The 21554-nt window shown below is 31.5% G+C and overlaps 1 protein-coding gene across 1 annotated transcript in view; it reads left to right on the top strand.

Moving 5' to 3' along the window:
• LOC129219103 (neurobeachin-like) overlaps positions 1–21554 on the top strand; it is a 197053-nt gene that overhangs the window by 92643 nt on the left and 82856 nt on the right. The window contains exons 7-19 of the mRNA XM_054853426.1: positions 8039–8165; positions 8264–8383; positions 9660–9806; positions 11384–11440; positions 13074–13214; positions 13322–13384; positions 15019–15101; positions 15940–16048; positions 17481–17639; positions 18422–18590; positions 20371–20513; positions 20843–20940; positions 21111–21203. Of these exons, the coding sequence (XP_054709401.1) occupies positions 8039–8165; positions 8264–8383; positions 9660–9806; positions 11384–11440; positions 13074–13214; positions 13322–13384; positions 15019–15101; positions 15940–16048; positions 17481–17639; positions 18422–18590; positions 20371–20513; positions 20843–20940; positions 21111–21203 (1509 nt within the window). The remainder of the gene's footprint in view (positions 1–8038; positions 8166–8263; positions 8384–9659; positions 9807–11383; positions 11441–13073; positions 13215–13321; positions 13385–15018; positions 15102–15939; positions 16049–17480; positions 17640–18421; positions 18591–20370; positions 20514–20842; positions 20941–21110; positions 21204–21554) is intronic.

Below are 21554 nucleotides of genomic sequence, written 5' to 3'. Positions count from 1 at the left end.
ACAAGTACATCAGCAGATGCAATGAGAAATAAGACTAATAAAAATACGAGCTAACCTCAGGTATTTCATTTTGACGCCATACCTGCTATCTGTTCGACGCCTTTAGTTTGTTTGCCGTCGTAATTTTTATATTTCACCAATATTTACATTGAAAAAAGCACTTATTTTCGTGAAAATGAAGGTATCGGTGATTTCGCGAGTTGAAAATTTGGTGAATTTTATATGAACAGACCGAAGATTGAAAAACAAAAATATTTTAGCGAGGCTTAAATTTTTGACAGTATTCACCAAATAAAAAGAAGCTACTGAAACTGTTATAGAAAAGGATGAAATTGAACTGTTCTGGAGGACTTACAATAAATGCGAGCATTACAGTGTATGAGAGTATGATCACGGATATTTTTCTTAGTGTCTTCTGATGAGCTAATTTATCAATCTTTTTTTGTTCAATCCTCTTACGGTGTGTTTGTGTATTAGGGTGTCCCGCCCCCCAAAAAAATCGAAAGTTGATTTTTCGAATCGCACACTTTCTTATATTTTATCCTTTTACGTCAAAAAAAAAAAAAAAAGAAAAGAAAAGAAAAAATCATATAATTTGAACAACGGCAACAAGTGCCGATTATGTCTGAAAGTGTGAACCAGCACTTGTGTAGTACTAGGTCAAATTAAAATAAAATGTTTTTCTTAGAAACTCAAAATTTCTTTTGATAAAACGTTGCTCCTATACCCCACATATGCACCACAAAAGTATTTATTCAAAATAAAAACCATTTAGATATCCCACACGTGGCCTAACATTTATAATTTTCTTCAAAAAATTAAGTTTTTGATACATATTTTCAGATATGTAAGATTTTACGAAATTATTAAGCTGAAAAATATAAACAGTAAAGTAGAAAAGTAGGGAACTAGCGTTAAATAGAAATTTTTGCTTTCCTGCAATTTTTAAGTCTCCCATATAGTACTCAAAGATATGGATTTTTTTCAGGTTGAGTTAAATTTTTCATTTAAAATATATTATTTTTTTGTTATTCGTTTGTAATTGTTGATCTGTAAATGTGATCGCCAGTAATTTTTGAACTTGATATTCTATTTAAATTTATATGTAATTTTTTGAAAGATAACTGAAAAAAAAAATCAATTTTTTAAATAAAACTATTAATTTTATGTCAAGCGTGGCATATCTAAATGTTTTTTAATTTGAATAAATGTTCTTGTGGTACATGTGGGGTGTTGGGTATAGGGGCAACGTTTTATTAACACAAATTTCGAGTTTCTAAAAAAAGTTTTTTTTTTTTTTCGATTTGGCCTAGCATACAAGTACTGTTTTACACTTTCAGGTGCAAGTCGACACGGGTTGTCGTTATGCAAATTATATGAAACTTTTTAACCGACTTCAAAAAAGGAGGTTATGATTTCGTATTGCGGCTTTTTATGTATGTTTTCGAATTATTCCAACACTACTGGACCGATTTGAAAAAAAAAATTTTTTGTTTGGAAAGGTATACTTCCCAGATGGTCCCATTGTAACTTGGTCTGGATCTGATAAAGGATCCCGGAGAAATCCAAGAAACTTTAAATTTCATACGTCACGGTCACGTGGTTTTGCTGTGATCGGTGTATTTTCACACCTAAGGTTTTGCCTTTCTCTTAAACAATATTTAATTCTCGCGGCACATGGATGATTAATTTTCGCAACGCTGCGCTACCTGCTAATTTATTATAGGTGTTACTAATGTATTTATTACTGCGTAGCAAAGCAGTAAATTAAATATATTTTGCTGCTTTAATTGTTGAATCAATTACCTTAATATTTTATTTACTAATAAATAACTTTATTTAGGCACTAAAATATAATGTTCTTTATTTAATATTCCAGTTTTCAAATATATTTAGTGTTCAATTGCGGGGGAATTGAATACAGACCACCCCTCCCCCACGATTTAATTTATATTCTTTAATAATATACATTATAACTGTGTATGATTTCTGAAGTTTGACCAATATTCTAGATTTACTATTTCACGATGCTGCCAGTTCAATTTGAAATTAGGGTTATATTAATTAGCAGGCTTCAAAAAAAAAAAAAAAAGGAGGAGGTTCTGAACTTGTCGGATTTGTTTTTCCTTTGTACAATGTTCCACAAATACTCGAAGACAACTGTACTCAGGGGCGTGCACAGAGAGGGGGGAGGGAGACCTGTTGGCCCGAGCCTAAAGGGGACCCAATATTTTTATAACTAAGGGTGAAATATAGGGTTAACAATATGGAGAGGGGTCCGGAAAAGTCACTTATGATGGGTTCCAAAATTTCTATGCACGCCCCTGCCTGTACCGATAAGGAAAATTCTTTTTTTGTTTGAAACGGTATACTTCCTCGGCGGTCTATTGGTCATTAAGTTCAGGTTTGATGAAATTGAAAGACCTCTTTAAATATCATACTCACATTTAAATCGATTTGTACTTTATTAACTTTGTATATCGTCTCACTTAGTGAACCGGTTTTTATGCTTTTTTTTGTTGTTGTTTAGTGGTGGTTTTGTTTAGGGGTGGTCTAACTTATGTTCCAAATCTTTGATTAACCCTATTTGTTCTTTAAGGAAAAGTTAAGGGTAAAACAATAAATTTCATGCAATTTCCCTCACAAACGATTAAATATAAAACCCATTGATAAACAAAGGCCATAAAACAAAGGTATATACTTTCTTTACCTATAGTTAAAGAAAGTACTAAAAAAATATATTATTAGGAGTAATGCTAATTAAAATTTTGAATTAAGGATTCTCTGAAGCAAACATAAAATTCATTCTAGTGGAATTTTTAAACTTCATCTATAGTGGGGCCATGTGAAGAAACATGCGACTTTTATCACGAGTTACATGACACGTATTGTGAAACATAAATTACAATTTACAATATTACAATTCTAAAATATACAATTTTACAAATTTAAACTTAAAGCGATTTCGTTCATTTATTTATTTATTTTTTTAGTGACTCGTGCATTTGCTTGCGGAAAGCAAACTTTGATAAAGTTGAACAACTAATGATGAAGACAATTTTTTTTTGTAATTAGTTACGCATTTGCAAAATCCTTTCTACACAGTCGTCAAAAGTCTCCGAGACGCTCGCCGTGTTACTTACACCACTAACAAGCAAAAAATAAATTACTTTTAAATAATAAAAAAAAAAAACCTCGCCTTCAAAAAATACCCAGGAACTAAAGAGCAAAAAATAACTGATTACACTTACATTCTATTTCCTACCCAAACATAGAAATGAATTTTTTTTTTACAATTCCAGTACAAAAATCAACTGAACTAAACACCGAATTATAAAATAAACACTGATTTAAATTGCTATACGATGACTTACTTTAAATACCTAACTAGTTATATACGATCTCTAAATTTTTAATAATCTTTTGAAATCGGGGCCTCCTATAAACTACTACCTAACATAACTGAGTAGGTTTAGTTTTAAAGACTTAGTTCGCGTATAGTTAAATTAGTGTTTAATTCAGGATTCGGTGGGCTGTCAGTTGCGTTATGTAGTTGTTCATAGGCAGCCCCGATTTCAAAAGGTTATTAAAAATTAAGAGATCGTATATAACTAGTTAGGTATTTAAAATAATTCATCGTATAACAATTTAAATCAGTGCTTATTTTATAATTCGGTGTTTAGTTCAGTTGATTTTTGTACTGGAATTTCATTTAATTAAAATAAATTTCATTTCTATGTTTGGGTAGGATATAGAATGTAAGTGTAATCAGTTATTTTTTGCTTTTTAGTTCCTGGGTATTTTTTGAAGGTGTTTTTTTTTAAATTTAAAAGGTAATTTATTTCCCCGATTGTTTTTACACAAGAGGAAAAATACAAGAGTGTATGCAATTTGAAAAATTGACTTTCATTTTTTGAGGGACAACCTATTGTGCATGCTTTGTATTTACTTATTTTTTGGAAAGTAGCGAAGTAGCGACTACATTTCAGAAGTAGTTTGTAGTTGCTACATTTTGAAAAAAGTAGTTGTAGTTAACTACATTTGTAACAAAGTAGTTGTAGTTGTAGTTCGCTACAAAAAAAATGTAGTTTTTCCAACCACTGCTTTGGAGACAATTTCAAACTACAGGAACAACTATCCAGGGGTTCAGAAATGGTCGTCCACGAGGAACCACACCCGCAGATGACCGGTATATTGTCTTACAGGCCAGAAGAAACAGGTGGCAGACAGCGGGAGAAATCGCTAGACACACGACACAGGCGACCCGCGATTTACCGTGGCCAGAAGACTGCATGGTGGTGGTCTGTTTGCACGACGCCCTATACGGTGTGTACCTCTAACGCCTGCCCATCGGAGAAGGCATTCTCTGTGGTGCCGGGAATTGGAGAGACAATGATTGGGGACGAGTACTCTTTACAGATGAGAGCAGATTCAGTCTGAGTAGCGATTCTCATCGCATACTCATCTGGAGAGTGGGGAAGCCGCAATCATCCCTCGAACATCATTGAAAGGGACAGGTATGGAAGTTGCGGTGTTCTCGTTTGGGGAGGCATCATGCTTGGTAGTTGTACAGACCTTCACATCTTCGACGCAGGTTCAGTCAACGGGACCCGTTATTGTAACGAGATTCTTCTTCCATATGTGCGTCTTTTTAGAGGCGCTATGGGTCCGCAGTTCCTTTTCATGGACGACAATGCACCATGTCATCGCACAGTAGCTGCCGAACAGCTCTTAGAGAGTGAGGATACTAAAAGTATGGATTGGCCGGCACGATCTCCGGATCTCAGTCCCATCGAGCATGTATGGGATTTTCTAGGCAGACTCTTGGCAGCTCGTACCTTACCACCAGCAACGATTCGGGAGCTTCGATTGGCGCTGCAAGACGAATGGGCAGCAATGCCTCAACAACTCATTACCCTCATTCTCAGCATGGGCAGATGCTGTGAAACCTGCCTAGCAGTCGGGGGAGATCATATCCCCTACTAAAGACCGGATGTTTCTTGCTGAACACACATCACATGGATGTTTCTCCCTTCAGTTGCATTGGGCTCCGTGCTACTTTTTCAATAAAACTTCTTTTTATCCCTCTGATTTTTCTTTTAATAAGTGTTGCTTAAGGACATTATACATAATGTACATAAGGACATTACACATGTCCTTATGTATTGGGGATCTTACGGTATTAAATGTGTTGATTTGGAAAGCTTTTGTACAAAGTTATATTGAAAAAACCGTCTCGTCCTTAATTTTTGCACACCAGTGTATGTAAGAAAATTTTGAATCTCAGCTGAAATGTACTTAATGAGACTTCTGTAATAACCAGTGACGCACACAGGAATTTCTTAAGGGGGGGGAGGGGAATCCAGGATCGAAGGTCCACCATTCTTATATCATACTCCAACACGCATCCAAAGATTTTTGGAAACAAAAAACATTTTAAAACATATTAAAAAATTACTCATCATTAGTTAATAAAATTAATTTATGAGTTACAAATTACTTAATCAAAACACCAGAAAGCACAAAAATGAATATATTTACTTTTCTCACTGTTAAAAATAAAAACAGCGAAGCAAACTCATCATTCTAGAATAATTTATGTTCACATAAAATTTGAATTTGTTGGGAAAGATAGAGAGAAAATAAATTTCATATTTTTCATTTATTAAATCTAATTATTGTTACCTTTGCTTGGAATTATTTTGCTTCATACATACTCCGTTAAAAAACTCAAGGACCATGGGAGGGGTCTGAACCCCCTGGACCTCCCTTTGTGTGCGCCACTGGTTATAACTTATAGTATATGTTCAGTAAATTACCGCCCATTAGCCAGGGCTAAAGCAGAAATACGTGAAATACACCGCCATCTCAGTCATTTCCAGCCGAGGACTGCAGTTTCGTGCTTATTAGCACTCATCAGCCCGGCATAGGAAAGTGACTGAGCTGGAGATGGTAAACCTCTTAAGGAAGCCAAGAGTGCAAAACAAACTGGTAGCTAATATAGATTTAGCAGACCAGACGAGTGACCAAAGCAATGGTTCGGTTCAAATCGAAGATTGAACGCGAGGCAAGGTATATTCAGTAAATTACCGCCCAATTAACTGAACCAATTAACTGTTGTCTGAATAAATTAATATGAGGGTTGTCTCTTAAGTTTTTACAAACAATCATTAGGAGGTGCTACTGAATTTTTTCTTCAGAATATTTGTTAAGTTCACATTTTTGTATCTTGGAATAAGTGTTATCGAAAAAAAAATATCCATGTACTTTGTTTTCAGTGATAGTTTAAAAGAACGAAGTGAGTGATAAAATGGAAATTACTTGAGAAGGTTTTCGTGGATGATTTCAAAAAAGGACTAACTCGACAAAACTGTTTCAAATCTCTTGGTAAAACTTTTGGTAATGAAGCATCATCTGAGAACAGTGGCGTAGCTAGACCCGACTTTCGGGGGGGGGGGGGGGTTACTTCTTTTATATATATATATATATATATATATATATATATATATATATATATATATATATATATATATATATATATATATAATGTGTGTGTGTGTAATCGCTTGGAATTTTTTCCTTTTCTTCTTTTTTTTTTCCTTTCTCTTCTCTCTTCTTTTTCTCTTTTTTTTTTGAGACTAACTTTTCGGGGGGGGGTTTTGTCCCCAAAACCCCCCCCTTAGCTACGCCCCTGTCTGAGAAGACTATTTACAATTGGTTTGCAGAAATTCACCATGGTCGTGAGTCTGTCAGTGACGAATCTTGTGAAAGGCGACTAAAATTGCTAATTAAACCAAAGAACATCGATGCTGTCCTCAAGTAGATTGAAGAAGATCAACATGTCACATATCCTCATATAGAAACATCCTGTGGCATATCTAATACTGCAATACCATCGATTTTGCATGAACATTTAGCTGTGAAAAAGTTTTGTTCCAGATGGATACTGCAGAATTTGACAGAGGCCCAAAAAGAGGCTCGTGTAAATTGGTGTAAGGAAGTGCGACAAAAATTCAAATTGGGAACTGCGAAATCTGTATGCAACATTGTTACAGGTGATGAAACTTGGATAGATTCATAGGACCCAGAAACTAAACAACAATCCACTTTTTGGGTGTTTCCAGATGAACCTAATCCAACAAAAATTGTTCGTTCACGAAGCCAAGAAGATGATTACCTGTTTCTTCAGCCTTACAGGATATATCGCAACCATTTCTTTAGAGGATCAAGAAGCTATTAATGTTGAATGGTATACAGAAGTTTGTTTGCCAAATGTCATCAAATAAATCAGGAAGAACAACAAAAATCGCCGCATCATTCTTCATCAGGACAAAGCCAGTTCAACATAGCACATGAAACAAATGATTATTCTAAAACTCAAAGTGTTGAATTAATATCTCATTGCCCATATTCTCCTAATTTATTGCCAACGACTTTTTCTTGTTCCCCTATGTCAAACAAAAAATGCTTTGGCAGCGATTTTTATCTCCCCAAGAAGCTGTTGATTCCATCCAAAAACCATGTTTCTGCTATATCAACTTCAGATTGCAAAAAAAAAAAAAATGTTTCAGTAATTGGTTTCAACGGATGGAAAAGTGCATAAATCTTAAAGGTGAATATTTTAAAAAGCAATAAAACAGTTTGTTCCTCAATTTTTTTTTCTTCCTACTTTTTGTAAAAACTTAAAAGGCAACCTAAGTATTTGATGACGGCTTTTAATGGCGTTTGAAAAACACATAAGAGGAAATGAGTGCTTTATTTTTGAAATGTATTGACTGTATTTCTCTTATTTGCTGCTTATAGAAATTTCAATCTTTAGTACCATTTGTCTAGCATTTAAGTTGCTCAGTTGTCTTAAGTTTTCTATTGCATGTTCCTTGAACTGATTCAATTTCAATTGACATGTTTTAATGATTATTGTTGAAAACAGCTCAATATGTATTGAATTCAAACTTTTTTCCCATTTAGTTTAAAATAAAAAATCCTTTAAATTTTTAATTCTAATTCTGTATTTTAATGTAATTTAAATTGTATCTAGTTTTCGTACCTCAAAAGGAGTTGGCTATTCTGCACATTTTGTAGGCAATTGTCTTGTTTTCACGTCGATGAAAGTCAAGGGAAAAGGCTATCAACATTGTGTAAAATATGAATTTCAGCCACGAAAGGTAATTAACATAATCATTTTTTCTGTTCACTTATAAAATGCCCCTATGAATCTTTACTGTGCAGTACATAAGCGTAATTGTTTCTTTTTTTTAATTAGTGGTACATGATTGCAATTGTTTATATTTACAATCGATGGAGTAAAAGCGAAATCAAATGTTTTGTAAATGGACAACTGGCATCTACTACAGAAATGAGCTGGCTTGTAAATAATAATGAGGTATGTACTCTATATTTTGTTACATTGTGAAGTCAACACTGTCTCAAACTAATTCCTTGACAAAAATTGCATAAATGGCAGAAACATATATCCCCCCAAAAATGTAGATGCCTGATAATTGCATTTTGAGGATTTTTAACAATTTGCGTAAATTGGTGACCAAATTCATAAAAGATATTTTATGAATTTGTTCACACAAATTAATGAATACAACTTGTATATGCATTCATATGTCCATTTGTATACATGCATACTTGGATTTATAATTATAATAAATTTTTAAAGCACTTACTTCTTTTACGTAGTTCATAAAAAGTAAGCAACAGTTGCTTTGATTTTCATAGCTCAAATTTTTCAAAAATCGACATTATTCTCTTTTAGAGATTTGACAGTTACAAGGTGGAAGGAGTTACCTGTATTTTGATTTACTCGATTAGCTACATTGAGGTATCATAATCATGATCGATCATGTGTTATATCAGTTATAAATCAGTTTTTCTAGCTAGTATTTTTAGTAAATATAGATGCATTATGTTTCACTATTTTTAGAAGCATATTGAAACAAACCTTCAGTACAAAACTGTAGTTAATGAAAAAGACCACCATCGACCTTCCCTGTCTCCAAAAATTATCATCATAAGGAACCTTAGTCAAATAAAAAAATGACGATCTTAACCTTATATTAATATTATGTGTATATTTATTAGATATCTTTGTATTATTAAATTAATATTTGTTTTGTAAAAATGGCCAAGTGGCAGCTCCTCATTTTTGGAAAGGTAAAAGATCACAATATCATGTTTGATGAAAATTAAGTAACAACAATATCCAAAAATGTTTTTCAACATAATGAGTTTATTAACCTGTCTAAGATCATACTGCTGAGTGCAGGTAGAGGGCAGTAATTGCAAATATTTCATTTTTTCGCATTTTTGTCATCTATTGTACGTTATCTTTATTGTATAAGCTCGCTTGTTTGGTTTCCGCTGAAAAAAAGGCGGGAAAAAAAAGTCTAATTACAACATTTTCCTATTGTTAGTATTGAATCCACCACACATTTCTTCAAATATCTTGAAAACTCATTGCTGCAGATACTGCCGTTTACCTGCACATGGCAGCATATGCATTTATCTACTATATGAATTATCTGTTCTGTTTGGGAAACAAAGTAGCGTGATTGCTCCAGTTTTATGATTTATTCCTTTAACTTCAGGTATTTTGCTCGAATAATGCATGATTTTAAACACATTTCCAATATTTTCCTTTCATTCCCCAGCCTTTTGATAAATGTTACATTGGTGCTGCTCCAGAGCTAGAAGAAGAACATGTTTTCTGTGGTCAGATGTCTGCCATGTATTTATTTAGTGAAGCTTTAACCACTCATCAGATTTGTGCCATCCATAGGTTAGGTCCAGGTTACCAAGTAAGTGTTAAACTTGACAGTGATGATTCAAAATCATATTTAATTTCGAAGTATGTACATATTTTTTATTGAACTGTAATTTTTGAATATAAGATATGCACCAAAGTTTTCATTGAGAGTGTGAGTTACAAAGTTATTTCTGTGTGCGTTTACAAGTTATGGTCGAACCAGGATAGTATCACCTAACTTTCAGCCTCAGGATCTCTGGCTTTTTTTAATTACAAGAGTGTACATAAGGACAAGTCTGTACATTTGGGTTTTAATTCTCATTGGATTGGGCACCACAGATTTTATAGTACTTTTAATATGCTTATCCTCATTGATCTTGAGACTGCATCTCATCGATTTACCCCCTTTGGTATTCTGATTGTGATAGATTGAAGATAACCTAAAAATTACGTTTTTAGGACTTGTATTTCGGGAAACTTTCCAGAGAAGGAAACCTCTGCCTTTTCTCGAACTTTCCTTAACCTAGCTACTGAAATTTGCCTGAAATTGGGTCTTTAAGATCTCAATTTAAAAATTTCCTGATCCAGAGCTTTAAATCTGCTCAAATTACGAATGTCTCCAAAGATAGACTAAAATTGTGATTTTAAAACTTCAAGTTTGCAAATTTCCCGAATGAGTGCCCCTTAATTGGGCAGACCCCTTTTTCTAAAGTAAGCTTAAAATTAAGATTTGAATTTCGTTTTTAAAAATTTTCATGAAAGAGCCCCTTTTAGTAATGCTAGGCGTTTTTTGGGTGTCACCAAAGAGCCTGTTAGTTATTTCTTAATGAAAGGGTAGCAAATTGGGGAACCACCCTGGTGGCTAATCTGGCACTTCTGGCTATTTGACTGTTGCTTTGAAAAACAAGGTTAATCTAAATAATTAGCACTACTTTTTTTAAGCAATCATTTTTTTAATATTTGGCCGGGTGATCAACCTTCCATCCCAAGGGTGATTGCACACCCTGTCAAATGTTAAGGAATGCCTCCCCCCTAGAGTGAATGTTTCAGTCTGCACTATAGACACTTTTTTTAGTGAAGCTTTAACCACTTATATACCCTCATTTCTTGTGGTCACTTCGGCATTAGGTGTCATCAGCCCTTGTATAATGTATAGTTAAGCAACTTTTCTTTTCATTGTTGCAATCATAAATTCAAAAGGAGACACTTTATTAAATTTATATTTTTAAAAAGTTATTTTCTCTGCAGGTATCCCAATTAATCTCCAGTACTCAAAATAGGTATTTTGCTCAATCAGATAGTTTTCCTGACTCAGAAGTCCCATTATATTTAGTTTAATATTAACATTACTAATGGCAAAATACTTGGATTTTCAGATTTCAATAGAAATCATTTTTTATCTACATTGAAAAATATATATTACTTAATGTGCATACAAGGAAGTGATGTGGTGTCCACGTGAGAGTTTCTACTCTCGTGTTAAAATCTAAAACAGCTGCTGGTTCTGTTAGAAACGTTGTTTTTCACAAAAAGTGCATAATATTCAAAGTTCACAGCATCTTGTAGCCTGTAAAATACAGTATTATAAATTTATGTTACCATTTTACAATATTTGAATTTTTGTTCTAGAGTCAATTTAGGTTTGATGGTGAAGCCAGTTCAACTTTACCTGAGAATTTAAAAAGAGTGAGTAAGCATTTTTAATGTTGTGAGGCATTTCATGCTTACATATTTTATCTAATTTCCTTATTTAGCAATATTTTAACAATGTTCTTAAACATATCATTTACTAAAAAAATTGTTCTTAAGGTCAAAGTGTATAATTATACAGTCAGACCCCGATTTAACGAATTGAACGAAACCGACACTTCTGTGCATTAAATTGGGATTATTTGTTATATCAGAGTGCCGAAAAAGTGTATAAAATTTTTACTTACCTTATCTAAAAGTCTTAATAAGCAACTGCACAAACATATTCAAAATTAGAAGGTATACTCTTTTTATTCAACATTCTGCAACTTATTACACACTAGTTAATTTGAAAATTTAAAGTACTGAATAATAATACAGGTTTGACAATTTCCTTGGTACCTGCCTCGAAATAGTTCTCTTTTGAATTTATGGAGAGAAGAAAATACTGTGTCATTTACAGCCTGCTGCATGAGAGATGTTTTTAGTTTCCAGGTCATGTAAAGCATTAGAATTTTATTTTTTAAATGGGAGTTCAATTATCGCTTTCTACATCAGAACCGCTATTCATTAAATGCCCCCTCACCTGTCAAAAATTGCCTATTAAAAAAAAAAAGTCTTTTCTGCTTCAGACAAGATTGATATATCATTTGGAAAACAATTCAATATTTCTAATTCACAAGAAAAAAAAAATCAGTTGTTAAAATAATTTGTTAATTCAGGGTTTATTATGTTCGGTAAATAGGGGTTTATGCCTTCATTTTTGTCTGGGGAAAATCGACTTTGATAAATCGCGAAATTCTTTAAATAGGGGATCGTTAAATCAGGGTCCAACTGTACAGCTAGTTTTCAAAATTTGGTACCCATATTGTAAAATTTTGTGATTTGTCAAACCTAATTTTGTTATTACAAAATAATACATTTTTTTTTTTGTAATTAGCATTTTGAATATTAACTGAGATCTTCTGTTCTCAGTGCAGTACTCATTTAGTTAATCTTAAGTATGTTTTGATTTTAAAGGTTTATGTAATGTGTCAAGTTCATGGGATGCAAAATGAAATAATTCATTATATCATTAAATCACTTATATATTCATTTGTTATTTCATTTGCATTCCTTCATTTATTATTTCACTTATTCATTCATTGTCTTATTTTCTTATTCATTCACTATTTATTTCACTCATTTATTGTTTCATTACTTATTTATTTATTCATTCACTCATTCATTTGTTTATTCATTTGATGAAAAATAAGTATTAAAAATAATCATATAAAAATTATTTTATTTTTCACTTTCCCCCATGTATTTTTAAAGTGAATATTTTCCACTTTTTTCTTCTGAAGGTACAAATTTACTGCTGAAAATGAAAAATAATATTTCATTGCCAGTCTTATTTAAGTACATTATTACAATTAGTTTCACCCCATATTCCCGTTTTAGAAATCTTTCAAAGAAGTGAACTTTTTTGTTCCTTGCTGCAACTGTAAAAAAACCCAATTAATTACTCTTAATAAGTTTTGATTGTTTTAATTTTAAAAGTGATTTGATAAAATTTTCCAAAATAGGGTCCAAAATATGCGTACATTCTTGAGCCTTTTCATCATAATTTATTACGTTTTTTTTACAGGTACTTTATGATGGTAAACTTTCAAGTGCCATAGTGTTTATGTATAATCCTGTTGCAACTGATAGCCAACTATGTCTGCAAGCTGCTCCAAAAGGAAACATTTCATTTTTTGTCCATACTCCTCATGCTTTAATGTTACAAGTATGTGTGTTTTTCCCGTTTCATTCAATAATTTCATGTCATATATCATGTCGGTGTGAATAAATTCTTAAAAATTTAATATGTTTTTTCCATCATTTTATTTACAGGATGTTAAAGCTATTACAACACATTCCATCCACAGTACTTTAAATTCCATCGGGGGCATACAGGTAAATATTCTAATCAAACAATTGGTTTAAAAAAATTCTGTAAAAATGTCGTGCTTGTTCTATCTATGGAAATCAGATTGATCATTAAAAGTGATCTTGACATTCCTTAAAAAATGAAAAGCACTCAAGCCATACAGCGTTTTTTTGTTGAAATTTCTAGTGTTTGAGAAATATGCTCATTTCTTTAGTTTAAAGGTATCCTTAAAAAAAGATGTTTAAATTTGTCCAGCATATCAGTTTCTCATTTCTTATACTGGAAACTTCAAACAATACCATTGCAAAATTAGCAATTTTCCAGTTTGTAGCAGGAAAATTCCTGTTTTTTAGTCAAATTTCCTGCTTCTCTGCTTTACTGTTTTATTTCCCTCATTTTTTTTAGTATTCTTAATAAATCCTCCAGTTTTAAAATTAACTTTAATGTTTGATATTACTAAAACTTTTGGCTACCAATCTTCTCTTTGAGGTTTTTCATTGCAGCATTTTATCATGTGAACTAATGAGGTTTGAGACCCAAGTCCTTCATTAATTTTATAGCCTCAATGAAAAGTTTCATCTTCTAAGATACAAATTTTTTCTTCAATTTGGGCCATGAAATCGATGACGTAGATTGAAGAAATTGAAAACTAATTAAAACCTTCACTATCCTTAATTTTCCATTTTGCATTGCTTTTTTGATCCCTCCTGTACTAGAACAAGTGCAGAAATGAACTACTAATGCATTGGAAAGCGATTTTTAATGTGTTTAGCACATATTTTCTAGAAATTACTTCTCTTACTAATATTTTTGGGTCCAGAAATTTTTGAGGTATTTTGAAGTTTTTTTTTTTTTTTTGTTTTAAAGCTCTTCAATACTTGAGTTGAGTTTTCTTAATAGCTACTTCTTTTAGAAAATAAAAATAGATATTTTAGGAACATAAGAACAGTGAATATGTGTTTCACTAAATATTGCATGCTGTGCTTGAGGTTCTCTACCCTTTTGCATCCTGTAAATACATAATAGCTCAAATAAATCGAAACACCACACATATCAACTGCAATCAGTTTAACTTAAATTTTTAGTTTCCTTTAAATTAAAACAAGAATCTATTGCATTTGCTATTAATTTAATAAATTATTATTTGCAAAATGCTCTGATCAAAGTTTTTGAAAAATTTTGATTAATAATAATTTTTATGTCTTGTAGTTTACCCATTTAAGAAGTTTATTTCTCCTTGTCCTCCGTTAAACTTCTTAGGGGATTCAACTCAACTATTTTTAAAGGATGTTTACTACTCTTGAGTTTTTCATTTTTCCCAGCTGATTAATTAAGTTTGCAATATTATTTTTTAGTTATTTATATATAGACAAAAAATGGAAAGAAATAGGATTATTTAGCAAACACTTTAAGTGTGCAAACTATTTCAACTACAAAATTTTGTACTGTTGAGCACTTTTTCAATTTTGACCTAATTTCACAAAAGCTTTTTGTAAAAAAAAAATCATCTGTTCATTTATTTGTTGCATTCATTTTTAAAATAATAAGAGTTATACTATCTTATATAGCAAATTTCAGATATTTATTTATAATCCTTGTAAAAATTTGCCTGAAAAACTCAAATTCAAAATTTAAATGGTAATGTTTTTTGTTTTTCTAGGTATTGTTTCCATTATTAGGACAGCTGGACATTCCAACTGGTATTTCTCTCACCAAAATCCAGGAAAAGAAATTAACTACATGGTATTTTACATTTTGTTTAAAAAATTAAATATTTGTGCATCACTTTTTAGTATTTTATTGTGATTACTTTCATTCTTTTAAACGTATAACAAGTGAACCAAACTATGTTTGAAATAATTTCAATACAGCTGATCATTGAGTCCCTTGTTTCAAAGTTGTAGAGCTTGTCATACATTTGGACAACTGAGTTAAAAATTCTCCTCACAACCCTTTTCAAAATTTATGTTTAGTGTTGTCCTGCCACCAAATTTATGGTTGTGTTAAAATCTGCAGTAGGAAAACAAGTGCGTAATTTAACACGAATGTGCCTACTGCGCCGAACTGCTCAAATCGCCGATCCTGTGCTAGCTGCAATAAAAGACTGCTAAATGTACTTTTCTGTGCTCAATCGAACAAACTTGCTCCCAAAAGTAGTTTCGCATTTAATATTGCAGTAACTTCAGCATATTTGGGAATTTTTTTAGATTAGCATAAAGATTATGCTGTTATTTTTTCTAATTTTTTGAGGGGAAATCCCTGATTGTTTATTTTAAAAGTTTATTGTTTTAGGTTTGCTCAAAATTGATGGAATATTTTACACTTATGCAAAAGATTTTAACAAATTTTAAAAAATTCAACTATGGCCCCCTTTGTAAGAATGGTGGCTCCCTTACTTTCATATTTTTTCTGTGGCCCCTTTAATATTTTTTTTGTAGCCCTCTACAGGTAATACATGATCCCTGTTGAAAAACCGTGCACAGATTCACACACAAAATAGCATTTTGATGTAACTCTTTTCATACTTTACTTATTACTTTTTGTGGATATTATCTGAATCTGTATTTTAAATTATTTTCAGTGCAACATTAATAGGGTTTGTTTGTGATTTGGTTGAAAATTCTCCCACCGTCCAGCAGCACATGATACAGAACAAAGCTTTTCTGGTCATCAGCTACTTACTGCAGAAGGTTAGTCTCTTCAAAAAAAAAAACTTTATTTTACCTGCTTAAAAAATTTCAATTTCTATTTAGTTTCAGTTGATCTGAATGTTAATACAAGAAAAGGAAAAAGAGTTGTTTTATTTTGTCATCTTCTAGTTTGCACGCTTTCAAATTTTAATAATTCTTGCTTGAAGCTAAAATTTGTCACTTTGTGTTATCGTCATTCATTAAAACATAAAATTATGAAACATGTTTTGGGTTTATTTATCATCTTTTTATGTAAAATTCAATTCTAGCACAATTTGGGATTTGATAGATTTTTGGCATTTTGAAATTATGTAACTCGCTATGGTATATCAAGAAACTTTGCAATTCTTAATGTAAATAAATTCAATAGAAATTACGTTTTTGTTTTGGCTTTTGAAAGACTACTTGATAGAACATTATTCTTGTATTTTTCCCCAAATTTCCAATGATGTGTTTCCTGCTTTTTTTCTGTTTTTCATTCACTATCAAATTCACAGTATGTAAGTAAGTTCTCACTTTCATTCTTTCACCCCAATTACACAATATGGTTAAGATGATTGAGCATCACTGCTTGAAAGTTTTTTTTCTTTTTTTAAAAAAAAAAGCTCTTTTCTTCCTTGTCTTTATTTTGTTTGTAAAATTTTATGTATCCATCAGCTAGAGATCAAAAGAGTTTAAAGGAGGGGAAAAAATGTTGTATGAATAAGTTTTATTTTCATGAATCAATTTGCCTGCAAAAAACAATATTAATGGTTGAAAATGTTAAAATAAAATTTACTTATCCACAATTTTTGGAACCTTTCAAAAGAGGTTTTTTTAATATATTCCACATTATTTAAAATAATTTTATCTCATTTAAGTCATTTAAGTGTTCATGTTGTATTAAAATAGGTACATCTGCATCTTGCTTTAGATAATTTTTGATTAAAAAAAAAAAAGAAAAGAAAAGAAAAGTTGGAAAGACTTAAGAAGAGAAAAAAAAAGCAGTTTCCTGTCTTTTTTTTCTTCTTCTTCTTAACTGTTGAGCCAATTTCAGCTACTGTCATTATCTTCTTATCCTCTAGCCTTATATATCTAAGTTCGTTGATGCATTTAAATGTCTTAGCACAGATATAGCATATCAGAAACCTTAATTCTCCTCATGAATGTGCATATTGTTTAGAGCTTTGAAATAAATAAATCTTACCAGAAATATGCACATACATTCATGAATACCATCATTTAAACTTTTTTTTTAAATATGAATGTTGTTTTTTTATGTTTTTATCAAGTTCACTATAAACTAATTTAGTGTTTATTTCTGAGATGTTTTAAAATAGTGTATATATATTGGGGCAAACAAAAACTTCTTAAGTTTACTATATGTATTATTTTAGATTTTCTCTAATATATATTTTCTTTTTTCCTCATACTCTTTCATTGTAATCTGTAGGCATCTAGAGATCATATTACTGAGGAAGTGTTATTATCGTTTTTGAATCTCACGAAGTATTTGGTGACGGTCAACAACAGCAATAGTGAGTTGCTACTAAAGCAGTTGCTTGATCATATCTTATTCAATCCGGCCCTTTGGATTTACACCCCAACTGTTGTAAGTTTTATGTTCAGTTTTGCAATTTGTTTTAATGCTTGATTTTTTTTTTTTTTTTTTTTTTTTTTGAGAATTTAAAATTGTTTTATGTATTTGAAGCATATTAATATTTTTTAACCAAACATATAGGTTAACTTAAATGTCCACAGCATCAAAGTAAAGAATTAAAGCCAAATGGGGGGGGGGGGTGTTTTTTTCGAAAATTAATATTTTAATCATAGTGAAGTGCTCTACTTAGAAAACAAAAACTATGACAATGAGCAGAGAAATGAATCTATACTAATAATATAAAGCTGAAGAGTTTGTTTGAACACACTAATCTCAGGAACTACTGGTTCAAATTGAAAAATTATTTTTGAGTTGAATAGTCCATTTATTGAGGAAGGCTATAGGCTATATAACATCACGCCATGACTAATAGGAGTGGAGCAGAAATAACAAATGTTATGAAAATGGGAAAATTTATATCAGGATATAAAGTGCTTGGAAATGCCGAACAGACGTATCCACAGTGGCTGAACCTGAAAGCGGGCCTTGCGATCCAGTGGGTGTAGGTTTGAGTAAGCAGTGAGGCAAATCTAAAGGTTCCTTAAAATCGAGCTAAATTTCACCTGATTTTCAGAAAAATAATAATCGATGCTAAAAATGATTTGCCTGCCATTACAGAGAAGTTATTTGAGGATTTTGGTTTCATTTTCTTATTATGCAATGCATATTGTTGCATGTTCAATAAATTTACAATCTTAGTTTAAGTTTTAAGTATCCTATTTTTTCTCCTCCAGGTTCAAACAAAGTTATTTACTTATCTTGCGACTGACTTTCTGGCTGATACTCAAATCTACAGCAATGTTCGTCGCATTAGTACTGTGTTGCAGACAATGCACACTTTAAAGTATTATTATTGGGTGGTCAATCCAAGAAACAAAAGTGGTATCACCCCTAAAGGGGTTGGTGAGTAAAAATTCTTACTCTTATGTTTGTTGTTTCTAACGTTTATATTTTGTAAGAAACTGATAAACTTGATAAATAATTTGTGTACTATTTAGAATGCTCAACACTCATGAATTGTAAAAACTGATTTGAATTGAAGTCTTAGAAGGGAAGTTAGATCAGGTTCATAGCCAGAGGGGGGCTAGGTCAGGCAATGCCTGCACTGCGTATGGGAAAAAATTTTTGTTGGGACTGAGAAACTGAGATATTCCGTAATCTTTTTTGACCATTCGAGATAACTTTCTATGCAAAAATAAATAAGGAAAAAAATATATTGTAACGGATTCGGTGCGACTTCCACTTTCTTGAAATGAAGGCACAGTTCTTGATAAAAACACAGGAAATTTATTTACACTATGTACAGGAAAGATCTTCAACAACTGCTAAATTATTCATCAGCAATTAAGCAATTATCACACAACACCGTAAACTCAACGTTTACACACGTATTTACTTCCAAATACGAAAACAACACAGCGAACTGCCTCGCAATAAACAGAGCAAAAATGCACTCAGTTCGAAATCTCCATCGAAACTAAACTGTTTATCCATTGCTAACGGCTTAAATACACCGAAAAGAAATTTCTCAAATATTCCACACGCTTCTGTAAAGTAGTAGACCGTTATCAATGAAAAGAACGAAAATAGGGGTCGTATACTTTAGCCGAATGAAAAAGGGGTTGTATATTCATTACGGGAAACTATTTACAGGTTACGTTCCTACAATAATTACTATTTACAGAATTTGTAACAATATAAATAAAAATATTGAACAGATAAATAAAAAAGAAGTCTTCTATAGTGTGCAAAGAGCATTAGAATTTGGGTATCATTGTACCAAAATTCTGGAGGACTTAAATAGCACACAGAAAATTCTAAAGGTGCTCTTCCCTCCCAGGTGCTCCATGGAAAGTTTTGAAGCATTGATGCACAAAGTACCATATTTAGTTCATTTAAAGAATGGAATTAATGAACCTACAACGCAAATATTTTGCTGATTTTGTAAATGTTACCGAACTTAGCATTTTTTTTTAAATGAGCTGTTTGAGGTACCACGGAACCTTTGTAGACACTTGTATTCAAGAATATGTTGCCTCAGAACATAAGTATGTCTGAAAAACATCTTAAAAAATTTTAAAAAGCTGAAGCTGAACTAACTTCCTAAATATTGCAAAAAAAAAAAAAAAAAAGAAATCAGAAAGAAAGCACAGTGTTCAGATAGAGAAATAGCAGCAATTTATCCCAGTTCTCTACGTCAGAGGTTCCCCAATTTTTCAAACGTTGCAACCCACTTTTTAGGTATTAAGTCTCATTGGACACCACTGCTGAAAAGTAATTTATGATAACAAAAATAATTATCTTTTTGCATTATTTACATCTGCTAAAGAATTCCTTGCTGAAACATTAAGATTTCCAATGGAAATATCAGTAACACTAAGCCATTATTTTCAGTATCTGCCAGTCTAAAAGATATGTATCTTATCCAAAAAAATATTTCAACCTTTTTAAAAATAAAATTTAACATTTATAAATTAGTTTAGTACAGTTAGACATTGATCTAGTACATTTATAAATGAGCTATTAGTCTCTGCAAGTTTTCCCATTTTTCGTTTTTCCTTTTATACATTTGAATTCCACTTCAGACTGTTCTGTGTTTCTCATTAAAAGGGTTTTGCTGCATTTTTTTTCATTCATATTTTTGTTAAATTTTTTTTATTAAACAATGTTTTTCTCCATTTAGATGGCCCCCGTCCTACTCAAAATGATATCATGTCCATACGACAATACATTTTGTTATTTTTGAAACAGTTGATTTTAAAAGGAAATGGTGTTAAAGAAGATGAACTACAAAGCATATTGAATTATTTGACTACCGTCCATGAGGTATGTTTTACATTAAAAGAAATTTCTATTGGAAAACTTTTAAAATTTTGATTGATCAATTGGAATGTTTATCCTAAAGCTATGCAAATTATTGGATTATGCGATTGAATTAATTGATCTGAATTTGCTGATTTGGCTTTTTAAAAATTATTATCATGTCAACTGTTAGAATAATTTTGTTGTAAAGAACGTTTTATGTATAATTTTTGGTAGCAAAGAAAAGAGAAGGGGAAAAAAGCATTGAATTTTGTTTTACCTCTTATATTTTACTCCAAATTGTGCTATGGTTGATTTTTGTTTCTTAATTATTATTTGAAATTCTTTTAAAGGATGAAAATCTTCACGATGTTCTTCAAATGTTAATGTCACTAATGTCAGAGCATCCAGCATCTATGGTTCCAGCATTTGATATTAAGAATGGAATTAGGTAAATCCTTTATGTTTTATAATAGTTCAAAAATTTAAAGTTGCACTTTTTTATGCAAAAGCTTTCAAGTTTTGCTCATTTCAAGTGAATATTTTTGTTAATTTGTTTGTCAAAGTATGTGTGCTGTGGCTGTGTTAATTTCTCATTCATTTGATTCTTTACCATTGTAGGACTGTTTTTAAATTACTTGCATCAACAAATGAAGTAATTCGTTTACAAGCATTGAAACTGTTGGGTTATTTCTTAAGCCGAAGTACACATAAGTAAGTTGTTTTATTTTTGATTTCAATGCATAAATTGCACAGTTATTAGTTTTCCAACTTCATTTATTTCCGAGCTTTATTGCTGTATTTTCATTTAACATACAAATTATGTAGAGATGAAAAAGTCAGTTGCAAAAGAAGGAGATCAAGAGATTGGACAACATTTATTTGGTACACAATTCTTTAGAGTAGCCAGCTTTCGCTGTACTATAGCTTTAGCAATGATGAAACTGAGAGCAATTAAATTTCATTATGATTGAAATGATGACAAATCACTGTAGTTGCGAGTTTAGTTTTTTGAGTTATTATGTATTCTTAAGCATTGTGACTTGTGAGAAAATGCTAGTTTCC

The sequence above is a fragment of the Uloborus diversus genome, chromosome 1 (genome assembly GCF_026930045.1).
Source record: "Uloborus diversus isolate 005 chromosome 1, Udiv.v.3.1, whole genome shotgun sequence".
NCBI lineage: Eukaryota > Metazoa > Arthropoda > Arachnida > Araneae > Uloboridae > Uloborus > Uloborus diversus.
Note: the sequence above shows the minus strand (reverse complement) of the source record. Positions and strands in the feature narration are given on the sequence as shown.